General features: G+C 44.9%; 1 protein-coding gene across 7 annotated transcripts; it reads right to left on the bottom strand.

Moving 5' to 3' along the window:
• Positions 1-267: 267 nt before the first annotated feature.
• LOC112255860 (mothers against decapentaplegic homolog 5) lies at positions 268-20771 on the bottom strand. Of its 7 annotated transcripts, none has more exons than XM_042326090.1 (10): positions 20654-20771; positions 13866-14191; positions 13529-13726; positions 9756-9971; positions 8735-9013; positions 8016-8138; positions 6319-6420; positions 2153-2374; positions 1545-1801; positions 268-1237 (listed from the first exon to the last, which is right to left on the bottom strand). In XM_042326090.1, the coding sequence occupies exons 3-10, from the start codon at positions 13713-13715 to the stop codon at positions 1094-1096; spliced, it is 1530 nt and encodes a 509-aa protein (XP_042182024.1). In that variant the 5' UTR covers positions 13716-13726; positions 13866-14191; positions 20654-20771; the 3' UTR covers positions 268-1093. The 7 variants fall into 7 exon arrangements, with proteins under 7 accessions (XP_042182024.1, XP_042182026.1, XP_042182022.1 ...); XM_042326092.1 differs by having other exon boundaries at positions 14101-14191; XM_042326088.1 differs by lacking the exon at positions 20654-20771 and adding an exon at positions 18138-18296.

Below are 20771 nucleotides of genomic sequence, written 5' to 3'. Positions count from 1 at the left end.
GCTAATGAAGTTGATCATATCAGAATGCCAGAAACTGTACCCTACACACCAAAATATACCTAGCCTCCACAGAATCCCCCCCAAAAAAATGTTTTTTTTTTTTTTAAAGAGGGCATGAAATGGTTCATTAAAACAGAGTCACTTGAACATATGTACACAGAATCAACGACATTGAAAACTTTCATCAGTAAAGTTCTGATGATAAGTGTGATGTTCCTAGCTTGTCACCTGTTCAAAACATTGAGTAAATGAATCCACCATATCATATTTATTAGTTAAGACATACTTTATTTAAGGCAGTAAATCAGTGTTGGTTTTTTTCTTCTAGCGATAGAAACTATTTTTAAAAAGTTAACATTTTGTTATGAGATCTGGGTCTAATAGTGAACATAATGATATCTATACCTTAAGATGGCAAGAAATGAAAGTTAGAGTAAAATCACAAGTAGTTTGACTGTGGTAAAGGCAGAGTAGTGATACATCATTTTCTTTTAGCTGAAACTTACATAAAGAAAAATCATTACCAAACATTGAAACAATTTTTTTATGCAAAATCAGAAACATTTAAGGTACATGCTTTCAAGTCCTACTACTCTCAATAGAAGCAGCACATGGTTGGTAGTAATGACTCAGAGCAGTAGTTTGTCCAATATTTTGTGCCGCTACTCTGAATATTCTTCTGTCGGTTTTTACGTCTATCTTCTGCTCTTTCTCAACATAATCCTGCTGCTCTGGGTTCAAAACCCCTTCTGCTGTCAGATAGTGGAAACAGTTCAGCCTTTGAAGACCTGCTTTTGCTCATTAAACATTTCAACAAAAATTATAAAGTTAAGTTTGGAAAAAATGTGAAAGAATCTCCCAGCCTGGCAAGCCACCTTAAGGACATTGAAGAGATGGAGGTTTAGAGTCTGGTCTGTGGGTGGGGGGCATTAGGACACTGAAGAGATGGGAAGTTGAGAGTCTGGTCTGTGGGGGGGGACAGGACCATTAGGACACTGAAGAGATGAGAGGTTGAGAGTCTGGTCTGTTGGGGGGTTAACCATTAGTACACTGACGAGATGGGGGGGGTTGAGTCTGGTCTGTGGGGTAACCATTAGGACACTGAAGAGATGGGGTTGAGAGGAGAGCCCATTTGTGTCAGCACTTTATCCAGCCACTGCAGAGGGCCGTGAAGATGAACTTCTATCCAACAGGGGGTACTGGTGACATCTTGTCGGTGATACTCAGCTCCCCAGCCCTGTTGGGGGGGAGAAAGAGAGATAAAGCTGGGTCATATTCACAAAAGGAAGTAAATGGTCAGAAAAGGAGTGAAACAGCAAATTGTCCAATAAGAAATCCTAATTTTCCATTGCACAATGTTATGCTACAATGTGCCTTAATGTTATTCTCACCACTGCAGATTTGCTCTCAATGAAATTAATTGTCATTTCCACAAAAACTTTTTTTTTTTTTTGAATCAATGGCCAAGATGATAAAAGCAGCGAATTGTACATAGTACTGAAACTAGTAGAAACGTTCAGATCAAAATGTAAATTGTGTATCACCTTTACAAAGCTCATGCGGATGGTGCACATCTTGGTCAGTTCATAGACCGCCTCAAAGCCATGGTTCACAGACTGGGCCAGTAGCTGAGCAAATTCCTGGTTGTTAAAGATCTTCAGACTGCAGCCACTAGGGATCTTACACACCGTGGTGGGGTGGAAACCATGATGATAGTTACAGTTACGACTCTGAACGAAGATACTGGTGTCACTCAGACACTCTGCATACACCTCACCTCCTACGTAGTACAGGTGGACCCCTGAGGAGAGAAAGAACGAGATTTACAACTCTGAACAAAGATACTGGTGTCACTCACACTCTGCTTACACCTCCAACAGTACAGGTGGACCCCTGAGGGGGCCGAGAGAGAGCAAGTTTAAAAAAAGAAGCTAAATGCTAGGTGTTTCTAGCTCCACCAGTAGAGTAATGACAGCTAGCTAAATTTCTGGCGCCAACAGTAATAACAAACAATAAAACAGCCATAAATAAAGAAATGCATGATTCAACAGAATATCATGCATGTTTTTCACCATTCCTTCCCCACACTTTCTCTGAACCTCATAACCACTTTAAAACGAATCTATTCATCTCAATGTGTTGCCCTGCTCACCTTTGCCGATGTGGCGGCGTGTGTTCTCTATGGTTGAGTTACGGTTGACGTTGGAGAGCAACCCCAGGCAGAAACGGTTCTTGTTGTTGGAGGGGTCGGTGAAGCCGTCCACCAGGACGCTGGTAGAAGAAGCATGGTAGGCCTCACCCACTCTGTTGTTCAACTCATAGTACACAATACTGCACCAGTGGCTTGGTTCCTCGTACTCCACTGGCTGCACATCTACAGGGAGAAGGTGGAGAGGTCGTTCAACACAATACTGCACCAGTGGCCAGGTTTCTCATACTCCACATCTACAGGGGTCCTTCTGTGTTGTAAAGGAAAAGGGACGCGTAATCTTGAAAATGTACAATTTAATTTGATCAATTCATGAACGACGTGGTGCATTTGTTGTGCCCATGGTTCCTACTCTCGCGACAATTACACCTAACGAGGCCAATGAAATCCACACCTCGCTGGGAGCCCAGCTTTGCACAGGTGATAAGCTTGAGGCTCGTAATCATTACTTTAATTATTCAGCTCGGTGTGAACACGAACAAGTCGCGCTATTTTGAAAACACACTGGAAAACGAGCCAGTCTTACGTTGCGCCAACTAAACTGTCCCTTAGTGGTAGAGAGTGCTCACCCTCTGGAGGTTTGTGATTAGGAAACATAAGAACCAAACAATTAGTTATCTTTAGAATTGCTTGGCCTGGCTATAGCAATAAGTAAGATGGCTAATGCGACCGAAATGACAAAGCCTAATGTAGCAGGAACAATTTTCACCTGCATGTAGAGTATTTATATTAAGTTCTTCAAAATATTATATTCTCATTCTAAAAAGGGAAGGAATTAAAAGATGTTATGTCTCTATTCAAGGCTTATATGCACTGTTCTTATGCCCTCTCCTGGTATGACCTGGTACTGGTCTTTAATTTTACCTTTAACTAGGCAAGTCAATTATGAACAAATTCTTATTTTCAATGACGGCCTAGGAACAGTGGGTTAACTGCCTTGTTCAGGGGCAGAACGACAGATTTTTTACCTTGTCAGCTCGGGGGTTTGAACTTGCAACCTTCCGGTTACTAGTCCAACACTACCCACTAGGCTACCCTGCCGCCTCTACCCACTAGGCTACCCTGCCGCCTCTACCCACTAGGCTACCCTGCCGCCTCTACCCACTAAGGCTACCCACTAGGCTACCCTGCCGCCTCTACCCACTAGGCTACCCTGCCGCCTCTAACCACTAGGCTACCCTGCCGCCTCTAACCACTAGGCTACCCTGCCGCCTCTAACCACTAGGCTACCCTGCCGCCTCTAACCACTAGGCTACCCTGCCGCCTCTAACCACTAGGCTACCCTGCCGCCTCTAACCCAGGCTAGGCTAACCACCCTGCCGCCTCTAACCACTAGGCTAACCACTAGGCTACCCTGCCGCCTCTACCCTCTAACCACTAGGCTACCCTGTCAAGTTCACCAGTTGCCGCCATATTGGAGTTCCCTTTCATTTATGATTATGGCAAAGATGGTACATAGTAAAGGGTCAATACCTGTGATCTCAGTTTATTTGTATAAATTAGCACATAAAAAGCTAAAACAGTTTTTGCTTTGTCATTATGGGCTAGTGTGTAGATTGAATACATGTTAGAATAAGGCTGTAATGTTAAATGTGGTCTGAATACTTTCTGAATGTCTCGGCGCATGCTCAGGCTGCCCTCGCTCCAATTAGTTTGTTGCGGAGACTAGGGCACAGCTGGCACGGTTCCCTTACTAATCCGCGGTGCAGGTTCTCTTGACAATCCTGTAGCATTCTTTAGGGGGCTTGGTGTTCCCGATAGTCACTTCCTCTCCTGGGTGACCGTACCTCAGCTGAGTCTGAGGGATGCGGCGATGGTTTGGGTTGTTGGTCTGGTCGCAGCTCCTGTGAGCTCCGTCTTCGGGTTATGAGAGGCTACTCCAAGAGAGAGGGCAATCAGGTTCTGTGAGTATCCCCCCACCACCTGCCTTGGTTAAGCACCGCTTGACTCCTCCCAGAAGGGTCCGGGTCCAACCTCTGATCCGGTCCTACGTAGACACCAAGCTAGCTAACAAGCGCTGCATAGCGTGCTAGCCAGTTTAGCCAACTTGCTGAGGCGAGCTAGTAACTGCTAGCTATTCCGGCTTCCTAATGGTGAAACTGCTAGGTTAACCCACTGGTTTAGTATACGGTAAAAAAAAATATATATATATATATTTTTTTGGGGGGGCGGCAGGGTAGCCTAGTGGTTAGAGCGTTGGACTAGTAACCGAAAGGTTGCAAGTTCGGATCCCCGAGCTGACCAGGTACAAATCTGTCGTTCTGCCCCTGAACAGGCAGTTAACCCACTGTTCCTAGGCCATCATTGAAAATAAGAATGTTCTTAACTGACTTGCCTAGTTAAATAAAATAAAAAAATCACTTGGTTATTTTAAAAACAGACCGTGCTGCAGTCAAATAGGATAGCTAACCTAGCTTAGAATCCTTATCATGGCTAACATCAGCTAGCATGCATAACAGCCAGCATGCATAACAGCCAGCATGCCACAGATAAATGAGTTGGGGACCTCTACATGCTATCTGTTCACCCTTCCTGTACTCAGTTCGCCCCGGGAGACTAAGGTGTCCAAATGCAGCCTTCGACACAAAAGTCACGGCTATGTCCTACAGGTCCTTAGCTTTGAGCCATTTTCTTTTTCCACGGCCCTCCTTCTGAAGAGCAACGGAGGTTGCATGCCCTGTGTCTGGTGCAAGATTTATGCACGTACATTGTTGTGACCAGCTTTGGGGTCTGTTATGCTAATCCAGCTGGCGGCAGGGCGCTCCTTCAGCAGCGTTTCTCCACCTGGATTGTGGAGGCCATTTCCCTGTCATGCAGCAGCAAAAGGTTAAAGGTCACCTAGCGGTGTGTGTGCCCACTCCACCAGGAGTCTGGCAGCGTCTCGGGTAGTTGTTTAAAGAGTTGACTATAGGAGACGAGTTGGGCATCAACACACACGTCCTCAAGGTTATTGCCTGAATATCACTTCCCTCAGTGTAGCCCAGTGTGCTTACGACTGGGAAAGGGTCACTAAGGAGCACTCAGTGTGCTCAATACCCAGACTGCCACATCTGGTTGGGTCGGGTATGGATGGTTTGTCATGGACCGTTTCATTTAGTATCTGTTGGGGTCGGCTTGGGGAGAGATGATATATATTTCTCCAAGGTATGTTGTAGCGAAGTTAACCGGCAGAGACGATATATATTTCTCCAAGGTATGTTGTAGCGAAGTTAACCGACAGAGACGATATATATTTCTCCAAGGTATGTTGTAGCGAAGTTAACCGACAGAGACGATATATATTTCTCCAAGGTATGTTGTAGCGAAGTTAACCGACAGAGACGATATATATTTCTCCAAGGTATGTTGTAGCGAAGTTAACCGACAGAGACGATATATATTTCTCCAAGGTATGTTGTAGCGAAGTTAACCGACAGAGACAATATATATTTCTCCAAGGTATGTTGTAGCGAAGTTAACCGACAGAGACGATATATATTTCTCCAAGGTATGTTGTAGCGAAGTTAACCGACAGCGACGATATATATTTCTCCAAGGTATGTTGTAGCGAAGTTAACCGACAGAGACGATATATATTTCTCCAAGGTATGTTGTAGCGAAGTTAACCGACAGAGACGATATATATTTCTCCAAGGTATGTTGTAGCGAAGTTAACTGACTGAATGAAAACAAAACCTTATGACTAACTACTGTTCCCTGAAGGAGGGAAACGAGAGACAACACTTGTTTGGCCATGAGACCCATTTCTGGGCTCTGGGGAAGAACGGTATTAAATTGAAAGAATTAAATCGAGCCACTTATCACCTGTGGAAGGCGGGGCTTCCAGCGAGGCGTGGATTTCATTGGCCTTGTCATGAGTGATTGTAGATCCTTCAACAGAAGTCGCAAGAGTATGACGTACCTCGTTTCCCCTTCCTTCAGGGAACAGTAGTTAGTCATAACGTTACGATTTCAATTTGTATTGACTGCTATGTGATCAGGACGATGCCGACAATTAGGATGAATCAGTCCCAATGAACGACGGATAATGTCTGAAAGCAGGAATTCCTGTGATCAGAAATAAATAAATCATCCCATGTTAAATAAAAGTGTAAAGTCTGACTCCTCACCCCCACTAGGCATGTTCCTGGGCCCACTGCTGCCGGTCTCCATGGACCCCTCCTGTCCCATCTGCTCGTCAGGGGGCATGTAAGCCGGGGGTGGGGTATCAGCTGGAAGGGAAGACCACAATGAACGGATAGTTAAGGAGAACAGCTGCTGTAGATGACAAATGGCTGTCCACACACTTACAGCGGACAGACACATACACAAGAAGAGTCAAACGCACGTCCAGTCACACACACACTCCGACAACTCCCAAGAGGAGTGAAAACCCAGCCACCACCACAGGATCATTCTCTACCCGGAAACAGGTTTCACACACATCCGTCACATGGAACTCTAATGTGTGGCTCTATGGACAGTCCCATTTGTTTTGTATTACACAAGCACTTATGGAGGACAGAAATGGAGAAAAATGGGGTGTGGACAATTGGTAATGTTTGTTTTTTTTTAATGAGAAGGCTAATCTTCCTACAGACCAAGCAATTCAACACAGAAGTGATAGCACTGCAGTGTCTCGTACCCGGAGGGGGGCAATTCAACACAGAAGTGATAGCACTGCAGTGTCTCGTACTGGGGCAATTCAACACAGAAGTGATAGGGGGCAATTCAACACAGAAGTGATAGCACTGCAGTGTGCACTGGGGGCAATTCAACACAGAAGTGATAGCACTGCAGTCACCCGGGGGTCAACACAGAAGTGATAGCACTGCAGTGGGGGGCAATTCAACACAGAAGTGATAGCACTGCAGTGTCTCGTACGGGGGCCAACACAGAAGTGATAGGGGCACCGGGGGGGCAATTCAACACAGAAGTGATAGCACTGCAGTGTGTACCCGGGGGCTCAACACAGAAGTGATAGCACTGCAGTGTCTCGGGGGGGCAATTCAACACAGAAGTGATAGCACTGCAGTGTCTGCAGTGTCTCGTACCCGGGGGGCAATTCAACACAGGGGCAATTCAACACAGAAGTGATAGCACTGCAGTGTCTCGCACCCGGGGGGGCAATTCAACACAGAAGTGATAGCACTGCAGTGGCACCCGGGGGGGGCAATTCAACACAGAAGTGATAGCACTGCAGTGTCACAGAAGTGATAGCACTGCAGTGTCTCGTACCCGGGGGGGCAATTCAACACAGAAGTGATAGCACTGCAGTGTCTCGTACCCGGGGGGGCAATTCAACACAGAAGTGATAGCACTGCAGTGTTTCTGTCAACACAGAAGTGATAGCACTGCACTTCATTACATTTCTAAAGAAAATGTACATTCTCCCTGACACCCAAAATTACTCGTTACATTTTGAATGCTTAGCAGGACAAACAATGGTCCAACTCACACTAAACAGAACATCCCTGGTCGTCTGCCTGATCTGGAGGACTCACTCAACACAAATGATTTGTTTTTAAAATGGTGTTTGAGTATGACCCTGGTTATCTGTAAATTTAAAAAAAGAAAAAAGTAGTGTGCCCTCTGCTTTGCTTAATATGAGGAATGTTAAGTATCAAAAGTAAAGATACTTTTACTCAAGTAGGAGCATGGAGTATATTTTCCACCACTGCAGAGAAATGAAAGCACTGCAGTGATTCAGGCCTGGGGAGCAATTCAACCCTCTTTCCCACACTGCCATTCTGCCTGACTACAACGGCCCATGACTCTGTTGTGGATAAGTGCAGCAGCAAACGTCACTGGCTGGGGATATATTCACCAGAAAAGGAGGTCAGACCCCATGCTGTGTCCAGAGATGGGTTCATTGACTGGCGCTCACCAGTCACCCTGATGCAGACCGTTGGTATACACTTTAGACTGTCCCCCTGGCTGGCAGAAGACCCTGGTTCGTATCAGAAATGGTTAGAAAAATCAAACCAAATTGTTCTCCACCGATTTCTAATTCCATTTTCATCAGAAAAAAAGGGGAAAAACGGTTATTTTAAATGGCAATCTTACTTGCCTTTTACATTTTCACATAGAGGTCAAAGGCAGTGAGAGACCAGGTGACGTGTACATCACATCATAAAGGCCAAAGGCAGTGATAGACCAGGTGACGTGTACATCACATCATAAAGGCCAAAGGCAGTGATAGACCAGGTGACGTGTACATCACATCATAAAGGCCAAAGGCAGTGAGAGACCAGGTGACGTGTACATCACAGAGGACAAAGGCAGTGAGAGACCAGGTGACGTGTACATCACAGAGGACAAAGGCAGTGTGAGACCAGGTGACGTGTACATCACAGAGGCCAAAGGCAGTGTGAGACCAGGTGACGTGTACATCACAGAGGCCAAAGGCAGTGAGAGACCAGGTGATGTGGACAAGTGTGAAAACCCAGTGTGAATGCATAACATATGCTGTTAGCCTATTATATTGTAAAAGCAGCTATCAATAAACACATAGGTGCAAGATAAAGGATAGGAGTGAATACTGACATCTACCTGGAATCTGGAAGGGGCTGGAGGGTCCGGAGCTGGCAGGCGAGTTGGGGTAGGTGCCCACCCCTCCGCTGGAGGCTGGGGAGGGAGGGTAGGGGGAGTTGGGGGAGATTGGGAAGGAGGAGCCACTGCCCCCGCTGTGCTGCTGGAAGGACTCTGGGAAGGTGGCGTTCACGGGCATGTGGGGCTCGTTGTGAGTCATGTTCCTGAACTGGACCAAGAGGCTGTGTTGGGGGTTGAACTCACTGTGGCGAGGCACCAACACCGGAGGCAGCACTGGTGGAGAAGAGATTTTTTTTAAAATAAATATACATATTGATTTGAAGCGCCTTTTATATTAAACAATTTAAAAGACCTTGGGACACAGATATTTAATTTGAAACCAGTGAAAACAAAAAAAGGTACTACACACTAATAAAGGAATATTCACATGACTCATTGTCATCGGGGGCTGTGGTGCATGTCCACTGCAAGGATTTACATGTTGTCAATAACAGTTGTCCCCCCCCCCCCATTTAATTCTAAAAACATGCTAATATGATGCAGATCCTACTGATCACACCATCTGTAACTGCACTCTGCTCGTCCCACGACATGTGACTGACAGCTTTGTTTTACCCAATCCAAGAGCAGATATCATGTCACTCAGACGAGACACAACATATCCATCTTTAGGGTAGCAGCCAGAATGGCCCCATATTGTTTTGGAGGAAAATCACCTTGAGACATATTTCTTGGATATTAAAAAAAAATAGTACAAGTAGTCAAGGATTCAGTACTCTCCTTCAATTGGTTAACTGGTCAAGAATGTAGTACTCAATTTCAATTGGTTAAACGGTAACTTAAGTCAGATTCTCCTTACTGTGTACATGTTCAGTCCCTGCAGAAGGACGTGCACAACAGCCACAAAGCCATTACATACAGGCTAGGTCTTTCAATGCATCAGATCAATACTATAGTAGGAACGAACATGACTTAGATGCCAGTATGTACTAGATACAAGCTAGTGGTTACGTACCTGGGCTCTCTACTCTCTTGTAGTGGTAGGGGTTAATGCAGACCTCCTTCTGCTTGGAGCCAAAGGGGTATTCACACACCTCCAGAGGCTTGAGCTCGTGGTGAGACTGTAGGTCGGGCCACCTCCACACTCTGCAGTAGATAACGTGGGGGAGACCCTTCCTGTGAGACACCTGGAGACGACCGTCCAGAGACCGAGGGATGGTCACACACTTACCTGGCAAGAGAGAGACAGATGGGTTTTTAGGGAAAGGTTTGAAAATATCTGGACCAAGTATGATAGCTGCTATAAAGTCATCTAGCAGACTCTTTCATCCAAACAGACAGTGTCTCTCTCACACCTGGCCCGGACCAAGTATGATAGCTGCTTATAAAGTCATCTAGCAGACTCTTTCATCCAAACAGACAGTGTCTCTCTCACACCTGGCCCGGACCAAGTATGATGCTGCTATAAAGTCATCTAGCAGACTCTCTCATCCAAACAGACAGTGTCTCTCTCACACCTGGCCCGGACCAAGTATGATAGCTGCTATAAAGTCATCTAGCAGACTCTCTCATCTAAACAGACAGTGTCTCTCTCACAACTGGCCCGGACCAAGTATGATGCTGCTATAAAGTCATCTAGCAGACTCTCTCATCCAAACAGACAGTGTCTCTCTCACACCTGGCCCGGACCAAGTATGATAGCTGCTATAAAGTCATCTAGCAGACTCTCTCATCCAAACAGACAGTGTCTCTCTCACACCTGGCCCGGACCAAGTATGATTGCTGCACACGGTACACTAGAGAGCCATCATCGACTCAGTGGGTTTTGTCCAACATGTCTCTGGACCCACTCACTGTCAGTCATACTCTGGACCTAGTTTTGTCCCATGGAATAAATGTTGTGGATCTTAATGTTTTTCCTCATAATCCTGGACTATCAGACCACCATTTTATGACGTTTGCAATTGCAACAAATCATCTGCTCAGACGCCAACCAAGGAACATCAAAAGTCGTGCTATAAATTCACAGACAACACAAAGATTCCTTGATGTCCTTCCAGATTCCCTCTGTCTACCCAAGGACGCCAGAGGACAAAAATCAGTTAACCACCTAACTGAGGAAACTCAATTTAACCTTGCGCAATACCCTAGATGCAGTTGCACCCCTAAAAATTTCTCATAAGAAACTAGCTCCCTGGTACACAGAAAATACCCGAGCTCTGAAGCAAGCTTCCAGAAAATTGTAACGGAAATGGCGCCACACCAAACTGTGTCTTCCGACTAGCTTGGAAAGACAGTACCGAAGAGCCCTTACTGCTGCTCGATCATCCTATTTTTCTAACTTAATTGAGGAAAATAAGAACAATCCGAAATTCCTTTTTGATACTGTCGCAAAGCTAACTAAAAAGCAGCATTCCCCAAGAGAGGATGGCTTTCACTTCAGCAGTGATAAATTCATGAACTTCTTTGAGGAAAAGATCATGATTATTAGAAAGCAAATTACAGACTCCTCTTTAAATCTGCGTATTCCTTCAAAGCTCAGCCAGGACCTAGGATCAAGAGAGATGCTCAAGTGTTTTAGTACTATATCTCTTGACAATGATGAAAATAATCATGGCCTCTAAACCTTCAAGCTGCATACTGGACCCTATTCCAACTAAACTACTGAAAGAGCTGCTTCCTGTGCTTGGCCCTCCTATGTTGAACATAATAAACGGCACTCTAGCCACCGGATGTGTACCAAACTCACTAAAAGTGGCAGTAATAAAGCCGCTCTTGAAAAAGCCAAACCTTGACCCAGAAAATATAAAAACTATCGGCCTATTTCGAATCTTACATTCCTCTCTAAAATTTTAGAAAAGGCTGTTGCGCAACAACTCACTGCCTTCCTGAAGACAAACAATGTATACGAAATGCTTCAGTCTGGTTTTAGACCCCATCATAGCCCCGAGACTGCACTTGTGAAGGTGGTAAATGACCTTTTAATGGCATCAGACCGAGGCTCTGATCACCACATTCTTTTGGAGAGATTGGAAACCCAAATTGGTCTACACAGACAAGTTCTGGCCTGGTTTAGATCTTATCTGTCAGAAAGATATCAGTTTGTCTCTGTGAATGGTTTGTCCTCTGACAAATCAACTGTAAATTTCGGTGTTCCTCAAGGTTCCGTTTTAGGACCACTATTGTTTTCACTATATGTTTTACCTCTTGGGGATGTCATTCGAAAACAATGTTAACTTTCATTGCTATGCGGATGACACACAGCTGTACATTTCAATGAAAACATGGTGAAGCCCCAAAATTGCCCTCGCTAGAAGCATGTGTTTCAGACATAAGGAAGTGGATGGCTGCAAACTTTCTACTTTTAAACTCGGACAAAACAGAGATGCTTGTTCTAGGTCCCAAGAAACAAAGAGATCTTCTGTTGAATCTGACAATTAATCTTAATGGTTGTACAGTCGTCTCAAATAAAACTGAAGGACCTCTGCGTTACTCTGGACCCTGATCTCTCTTTTGAAGAACATATCATGACCATTTCAAGGACAGCTTTTTTCCATCTACGTAACATTGCAAAAATCAGAAACTTTGTCCAAAAATGATGCAGAAAAATTAATCCATGCTTGTCACTTCTAGGTTAGACTACTGCAATGCTCTACTTTCCGGCTACCCGGATAAAGCACTAAATAAACTTCAGTTAGTGCTAAATACGGCTGCTAGAATTCTGACTAGAACCAAAAATTTTTATCATATTACTCCAGTGCTAGCCTCCCTACACTGGCTTCCTATCAAGGCAAGGGCTGATTTCAAGGTTTTACTGCTAACCTACAAAGCATTACATGGGCTTCTTCCTACCCATCTCTCTGATTTGGTCCTGCCGTACATACCTACACATACGCTACGGTCACAAGACGCAGGCCTCCTAATTGTCCCTAGAATTTCTAAGCAAACAGCTGGAGGCAGAGCTTTCTCCTATAGAGCTCCATTTTTATGGAATGGTCTGACTACCCATGTCAGAGATGCAAACTCGGTCTCAACCTTTAAGTCTTTACTGAAGACTCATCTCTTCAGTGGGTCATATGATTGAGTGTAGTCTGGCACAGGAGTGGGAAGGTGAACGGAAAGGCTCTGGAGCAACGAACCGCCCTTGCTGTCTCTGCCTGGCCGGTTCCCCTCTTTCCACTGGGATTCTCTGCCTCTAACCCTATTACAGGGGCTGAGTCACTGGCTTACTGGGGCCCTTTCATACCGTCCCTGGGTCACTTGAGTGGGTTGAGTCACTGATGTGATCTTCCTGTCTGGGTTGGCGCCCCCCCCTTGGGTTGTGCCGTGGCGGAGATCTTTGTGGGCTATACTCGGCCTTGTCTCAGGATGGTAAGTTGGTGGTTGAAGATATCCCTCTAGTGGTGTGGGGGCTGTGCTTTGGCAAAGTGGGTGGGGTTATATCCTTCCTGTTTGGCCCTGTCCGGGTGTATCATCGGATGGGGCCACAGTGTCTCCTGACCCCTCCTGTCTCAGCCTCCAGTATTTATGCGTCGGGGGGCTAGGGTCAGTTTGTTATATCTGGAGTACTTCTCCTGTCCTATTCGGTGAATCTCTCTCTCTCTTCCTCTCTCTCTCTTCCTAGGTTTTGGCCTTTCTAGGGAGTTTTTCCTAGCCACCGTGCCTCTACACCTGCATTGCTTGCTGTTTGGGGTTTTAGGCTGGGTTTCTGTACAGCACTTTGAGATATGAGCTGATGTACAAAGGGCTATATAAATACATTTGATTACTACAGACAGGGACACTCACTGGGCTGTCCTGGGCTGCTGAGGGCTTTCTCCAGGTCCTCCATGGCTCCCTTCTTCTTCTTCAGTTTCTTGACCAGAGCATCAACAGCCTTCTCAGCCCATTTCTCCTCCTCGTCCCCCTGCTTCCACCCCAGCAGACGCTTCACAGCTGGACTGGTGAAGGAGAAGAGGCTGGACATAGAGGTCATGGTGCTGCTGTCTGTGGTGAGAGGGAGAAATTTACCAAAAGTTAGGTGATTGACGAGTCCTCTTCTTGGATCACAGTCAACAGGGAGGGAGAATGTTTGTGTGTGTGTGGTGGTTGGGGGGGTGGAGAGAGGAGGCTTAGCCTTGCACACCAAGGACAGGAAATAGAGGCAGGACGCAGGCAGGACACAGCTGCTCAGGAAAGGAAAGCCTGCCGTGAGGTGGGATGTACCCTGGCACTGGGTCACAACCAACCCCACTGAGGGGAGTGCAGTTTGGGGAACAAGTCCAGCTGAGATCCCCCCCTCTCTGGGACACAACAGCCCAGAGGATTTACAAACGTAGCTAGTCAATAGGCAGATATAAAATAGGGGGGGAAAAAAGGACCTATTCTCTCCTCTTCTCCCTCTCTCTTTCTGAGTCTCTGGTTTAGTCCATATGTGGTGACCAGCGCCTCGGTTAAGGTCTAGTGTAGAACCTGGGGGGGGAAAAAAGATCAGCAGCTGTTAGAAATATATTGCAAAACAGAATCCTCAGGTTAGGTGACATCTAGGACTGGGACGATAACAGCATTACCATACACCTTAGTATCGCGGCAAGGAAACAAAACAAAGTGTAAGTTCTTTAGGAAAACAGACCTAATGTCAGAAACATCGACCTGGCCAAGGCTTTCGACTCTGTCAATCACCGCATTCTTATCGGCAGACTCGGCCTTGGTTTCTCAAAATGACTGCCTCGCCTGGCTCACCAACTACTTCTCAGATAGAGTTCAGTGTGTCAAATCAGAGGGCCTGTTGTCCGGGCCTCTGGCAGTCTCTGGGGGTGCCACAGGGTTCAATTCTCAGGCCGTCTCTCTTCTCTGTACACATCAATGATGTCGCTCTTGCTGCTGGTGATTCTTTGATCCACCTCTACGCAGACGACACCATTCTGTATACTTCTGGCCCTTTTTTGGACATTCTATTAACAAACCTCCAGACGCGCTTCAATGCCATACAACTCTCCTTCCGTGGCCTCCAACTGCTCTTATATGCAAGCAAAACTAAATGCATGCTCTTCAACCGATTGCTGCCCGCACCTGCCCACCCGGCTAGCATCACTATTCTGACTTAGAATACGTGGACAACTACCTAGGTGTCTGGTTAGACTGTAAACTCTCATTCGATTCACATTCAGCATCTCCAATCCAAAATTAAATCTAGAGTCGGCTTCCTATTTCGCAATAAAGCCTCCTTCACTCATGCTGCCAAACATACCCTTGTTAAACTGACTATCCTACCGATCCTTGACTTGAGGCTATTTTGTAAATGACATCGCCAACACTCTACTCAGCAAATTGGATGCAGTCTATCACAGTGCCATGCGTTTTGTCACCAAAGCCCCATATACTACCCACCACTGTGACCTGTATGCTCTCGTTGGCTGGCCCTCGCGTCATAGTCGGCACCGAACCCACTGGCTCCAGGTCATCTATAAGTCTCTGCTAGGTAAAGCCCCGCCTTATCTCAGCTCCACTGGTAACCATAGCAGCACCGACCCGTAGCACACGCTCCAGCAGGTACATTTCACTGGTCACCCCCAAAACCCTATTCCTTTCTTTGGCCGCCTTTCCTTCCAGTTCTCTGCTGCCAATGACTGGAACGAATTGTAAAAATCACTGAAGCCTTATACCTCCCTCTAACTTTAAGCGTCAGCTGTCAGAGCAGCTCACAGATCACTGCACATAGCCCATCCACCTACCTCATCCACATATTGTAAAAAAAAAAAAAAAAAAAAAAAAAAAAACCATTTGCTCCTTTGCACCCCAGTATCTTCTGCACATATATCACTCCAGTGTTTAATAACTCAATTGTAATTAATTCGCCACTACGGCCTATTTATTGCCTCATTTCTCATTTCCACACACTGTTTTTAGACTTTTCTATTGTGTTATTGACTGGATGTTTGTTTATTCCATGTGTAACTCTTGTTGGTGTCTCACTGCTTTGCTCACTGCACTGCTTTTCTTGGCCAGGTCGCAGTTGTAAATGAGAACTCGTCCTCAACTGGTCTACCTGGTTAATATAAAATAAATAAAAGCAATGTCATCTAGAGCAGTGGTTCCCAAACTGTGGGGCGAGTCACCTTATTTTTTTAAAAGGAACTCAGTCTGGCTTGAAACTTACTCTTGAAAGTCGTAATAGTAAAATGCACAAGGTGCCATTTCAAAACTGGGTAGTGCATCATCCGTTCCTTTTGTCATGCTAGTCATTGCATACTTCAGAGAGCTTTTTATAAAACTGTCAAATACCCATAGAGATTGTTGTAATTTTTTTTGTCACTCAAATATCACGAATACACCGAATTGTATAGAATTGCAAGAAAATGTGCTTTAAAAACGGCAACATTTTCTTTGTGCCCCTTGACTAAATGTGTAGAAGAGCAGGAAATAAGCTTTAAACCTGCTAAATTCTCCCAACCAACAAGAGGGGTGTGAACTGTTTGTGTCATGAACAGTGCTTGTTGCCATAGAAATAGACTTGGAGCAAGCAGGAGGAGGGGGGCTTGAGTGAAAATGTTTGGAAAACCCTGATCTTGAGTCAGCCACATGTATTTATCTACCACGCTATAGCACACAATATTTCACATACAGCAGGTTTTTAAAAGACCAAAGAGTTTGGTATGCTTGAGATAGTTATCTAAGCAACAGCACCACAAAGCCCCACTCTGGGCGATGCATGGATGGGATAGACAGCCTGACGGACAGACAGACAGACCTCTGGGTAGACAGACAGGAAAACCAGTAGACAGACTTCCGGGTGGACAGGCAGGGGAAAACCGGCCGATAGACACGCAGACATATCTGGGTGGACAGAGACCGAAAGACGACAAACACAGGCATGGCCGCACAGCTGTTGAAAACAGCCCTAGCAGAGGATGTGAGGTCACTGAAAGCTGCTTCCTCTCCCATCCTTTCCCATCATATCCCTCCCTTACGGCACACAGCTGTTCAACAGCACCAGGCAGTTCACCCCTACATTGGTACAATACGGGAAAAGCACTAAATGAGCTCTATAGGCAATACAATATACCCTACACTTCAGTCACCACAGGAAAAATAAATTAGCTTTGCATGTGTCATGATTAAGTGAGATGACAGGGCATACATGGAAAACAAAAATATAGAAGAGACTAGGTAGGCCATTTACTGACTCTAAAGATGCAGGTAGGCCTGTTTCATCCATGAAGATATGGACAAGCAAGCTCTCTAGACACAGCCTGACCAAATAATATGCTGGTTTCTGTGAGGCTGTAATGCCATGTGACCGATGGACAGCGATACAATAACTGTAATGACAGGAAACGTGCACAGATCCCCAGAGTCCAGCAACTGATCACATCACACCTCAGTATTTTCCTGCCTGGCTGTCCTGTAAAACAGGGTCAGGAAGCAACAAACAGTGTGCATGTTGAGACAATTCTGACATGGCATGCTCTGGCTACAGGGTAAAAGTGAAAAATGGAGAAGACAAAGGATGAGTCAGGTAACTAAAACATGAGATGTCTCCCCATCCAAGGTATTACTCAAGAGGATTATTGCCTAATTGCCAAATGGATGATCATTTGACACCAGAAACCCACACTGACATCTTCACTGCAGGATGATAAATCAAAAACGAACTTACTTGACCCATAATCACAACCATTATACCACTGAAGCTTGAAACCAGCACAAAATACATGTTCCGATGCCCATATAAACGTAACTAGTTACACTGAACAACGTGACAAATTTAACTATCAAAGGTACACAACAACATGACATGCCTAACTTAACTCGAAAGCATAGGTACCTAAAATTCCACTTGATGTTTATACACATAGTTAGCTAGCTATATCTAAAAAAAAATATGTATTTAGCTATGTGATTAGTTATGGCTATGAAGAGTGGAAAACATATAAAATAAAAACTCATCCAATTTCGCTAACGTGAACTTAGCTAAGTACGTTTTGTTCAGCTAAGCTTAGCCAAGTAGCGTTAGCTTGCTCAACACGCTACATGTTCATTAACTAACTTAGCCTGTTGGGTTATCGTTGTTGAACCGAATTGAGGTTTACAATCAAAAAGTTATTCGTGTAGTTTTACACGGCTGATGTTAACACGTCCTATTTTGACCACAAATCTCGTTTTTTTATTTTATTTTTACCCCACTCGAAGTCTAGCTAGCTACCTCTTCCCCTCTCCAGATAACTTTTGCAATCCTTTCTCTAGCTAACTGGCTAGCTAACTGGCTAACTAACTGGCTAACTGGCTAGCTACAACAACCCCCCCCCCAAATCTGAAAAAACTACCCAAGCCTAACTTCACTGATTAAAAACTTGGTCATTTCCTATTGGAAACATGCTTATCTAGTAGATAAAACTATAGTTTTTCCGTCGCATACCTTTGAATAATTGAGTCAGGGTGGTCGCTTCCTTATTAATTTCTCTCTATTTAAAGCAGTCCGACATAGAGTTGTGTTTTTTAATTTCCGACTTGTTTCCCGACTCCTCCGTCCTGGCGTCACGCCTGGGAGGCGGAGCGCATATCCCTCCGCGAAATGACCGATTTTTACTCTCTTCTTTTTTTTTTTAACACTTTGTCACAGTCTTCTTCAAATGAGAGCTATTCCACGTTTTAAAAATATATTTAAAAAAAAGTGATGCTGAGACTCAGATGTCTCACTTAAAAATGTATGTCAAACAAAAAACAATAATTGCAACCATACAACTCTATGCACAAGGACTACTTTATACAATTTCCGTAGAACATTTTACTAAAACATGTATTTGAAGAACAGTGCAGATGCAAAGTTTGGTAACAGAATATATGTTTGTGCCATAATTCTGTTCCCAAATGTTGTTGTATCCGCACTGTTCTCCAAGTAAATAATAATTTACTACATTTGTAAAGCGCTTTTCATTATACAGGACAATCTCAAAGTGCATAAAATAAAAAACAAATATAAACAATTTAAAATTACAAATAAAATGTGTTTTTGTATAATTTTCTGTGGACATTATTAAAAGCAGTCATTGTTCATAGAGTTGTATGGTTTGGTTAACTTTGCAATCATTTCTCTTTGTTTGACAATTTAAAGTGAACAATCGGAGTCTCAGAATCACTCTGTTTCTATGGAATTGCCCATGAGCTGTTTGCAAAGAAATATGTCGTAAATAAAAATCATCATAATCGTACATCGTGGTCCGATGAACCAGACGCTAAGCCATAGGACTGTTTCGCTAGCAGACTGGAATATGTTCTGGGATTCATCTGATAACATTGAGGAGTTTACCACACTTTCATTAAAAAGTGTATCGACGATGTCACCCCCACAGTTAAATTATTTATTTCACCTTTATTTAACCAGGTAGGCTAGTTGAGAACAAGTTCTCATTTACAACTGCGACCTGGTCAAGATAAAGCAAAGCAGTGCGACGAAGACAACAACCCAGAGTTAAACATGGAATAAACAAACATGCAGTCAATAACACAATAGAAAAAGTATATATACAGTGTGTGAAAGTGAGGCAGGATAAGGGAGGTAAAGGCAATAAATAGGCCATAGTGGCAGAATAACTCCATGTAGCAATTAAAACACTGGAGTGATAGATGTGCAAGTAGAGATACTGGGGCGCAAAGGAGCAAAATAAATAAAATAACAGTATGGGGGATGAGGTAGTTGGATGGGCTATGTACAGGTGCAGTGACTATGTACCCCAACCAGAAGCCATGGATTACAGGCAACATCCGCACTGAGCTAATGCTGCCTCTTTCAAGGAGCGGGACATTAATCCAGACATCTATAAGAAACCCAGATATGACTGCTGACGAGCTAACAAACAAGCAAGTGTGTCAATACAAGACTAAGATCGAATCCTACGACACCAGCTCTGACACTCCACAGATGTGGCAGGGCTTGAAAACTATCACGGATTACAAAGGGAAACCCAGACACAAGCTTTCCAGCGACGCTAGCCTACCAGACAAACTAAATGCCTTCTTTGCTTTGCGGCAAAGCAGCTGTTCTGGACGACTGGGTGATCTTGCTTTCGGTAGCCGATGTGAGTAAGACCTTTAAAACAGGTTAACATTCACAAGGTCAGATGGAATACCAAGGCACAGGACTCAGAGCATGCGCTGACCTGGGATGATGGCAAGTATCTTCACTAACATTTACAACCTAATCCTGACCCGGTATGTAATACCAACTTGTTTTAAGCAGACCGCCATAGTCCCCGTGCCCAAGAACACCAACAGTCATTTAGGCTGGTTATCGCCCCGTAGCGCTCACATCTATATCCAAGAAATGCATTGAAAGGCTGGTCATGGCACACAGCAACACCATCATCCCAGTCACCCTGTGGTGGAGCAGGTCCAAAGCTTCAAGATCCTCAGTGTCCACATCACTAAGGAATTAACATGGTCCACACACACCCAGCCACAAAGTTGCGAACAGGGCACGACAGCACCTCTTCCCCCTCAGCAGGCTGAAAAGATTTGACAAGGGCCCTCATATCTTCAAAAGGTTCTACAGCTGGACCATTAAGAGCATCTTGGCTGGTTGAATCACCGCTTGATACGGGCAACTACAAGACACCCTCAGAGGGTTGTGAGTACGGCCCAGTACATCACTTGGGCCGAACTCCCTGCCATCCAGGACCTCTATACCAGGCGGTGTCAGAGGAAGGACAACAACAAAAAAGGTCTCCAGCCACCCAAACCATAAACTGTTCCCTCTGCTACCGCACAGCAAGCGGTACCAGTACACCAAGTCTGGAACCAAGAGGGCCCTGAACAGCTTCTACCCCCAAGGCATAAGTCTGCTAAACAGCTAATCAAATGGCTACCTGGACTACCTGCATTGACCTCTCTTGCACGGACTCTACACACACGCAGACACACTGACACCATACTCACTGGCACCACTGCTGTCTATTAACTATCCTGTTCTCTAGTAGTAGTAGTAGTAGTAGTAGACAATGGACCTGATCGGACAGCTCAGAGCCTCTGCTCTTCTCTGTCCATGTACACACCA

This window comes from Oncorhynchus tshawytscha, linkage group LG08, assembly GCF_018296145.1.
Source record: "Oncorhynchus tshawytscha isolate Ot180627B linkage group LG08, Otsh_v2.0, whole genome shotgun sequence".
NCBI classification, from domain to species: Eukaryota; Metazoa; Chordata; class Actinopteri; order Salmoniformes; family Salmonidae; genus Oncorhynchus; species Oncorhynchus tshawytscha.
This window is presented reverse-complemented; position numbering and strand designations above follow the sequence as displayed.

What these genes read in the sequence shown, in the direction of transcription:
- LOC112255860 (XM_042326090.1), bottom strand. Translation starts at nt 13,715, where the DNA reads ATGACCTCTATGTCCAGCCTCTTCTCCTTCACCAGTCCAGCTGTGAAG. An exon ending in CAGCAGCCCAGGACAGCCCA is followed by an intron (nt 9,972 to 13,528) that starts GTGAGTGTCCCT and finishes CTCTCTTGCCAG; the next exon opens with GTAAGTGTGTGACCATCCCT. An exon ending in ACGCCGCCACATCGGCAAAG is followed by an intron (nt 1,802 to 2,152) that starts GTGAGCAGGGCA and finishes TTCTCTCCTCAG; the next exon opens with GGGTCCACCTGTACTACGTA.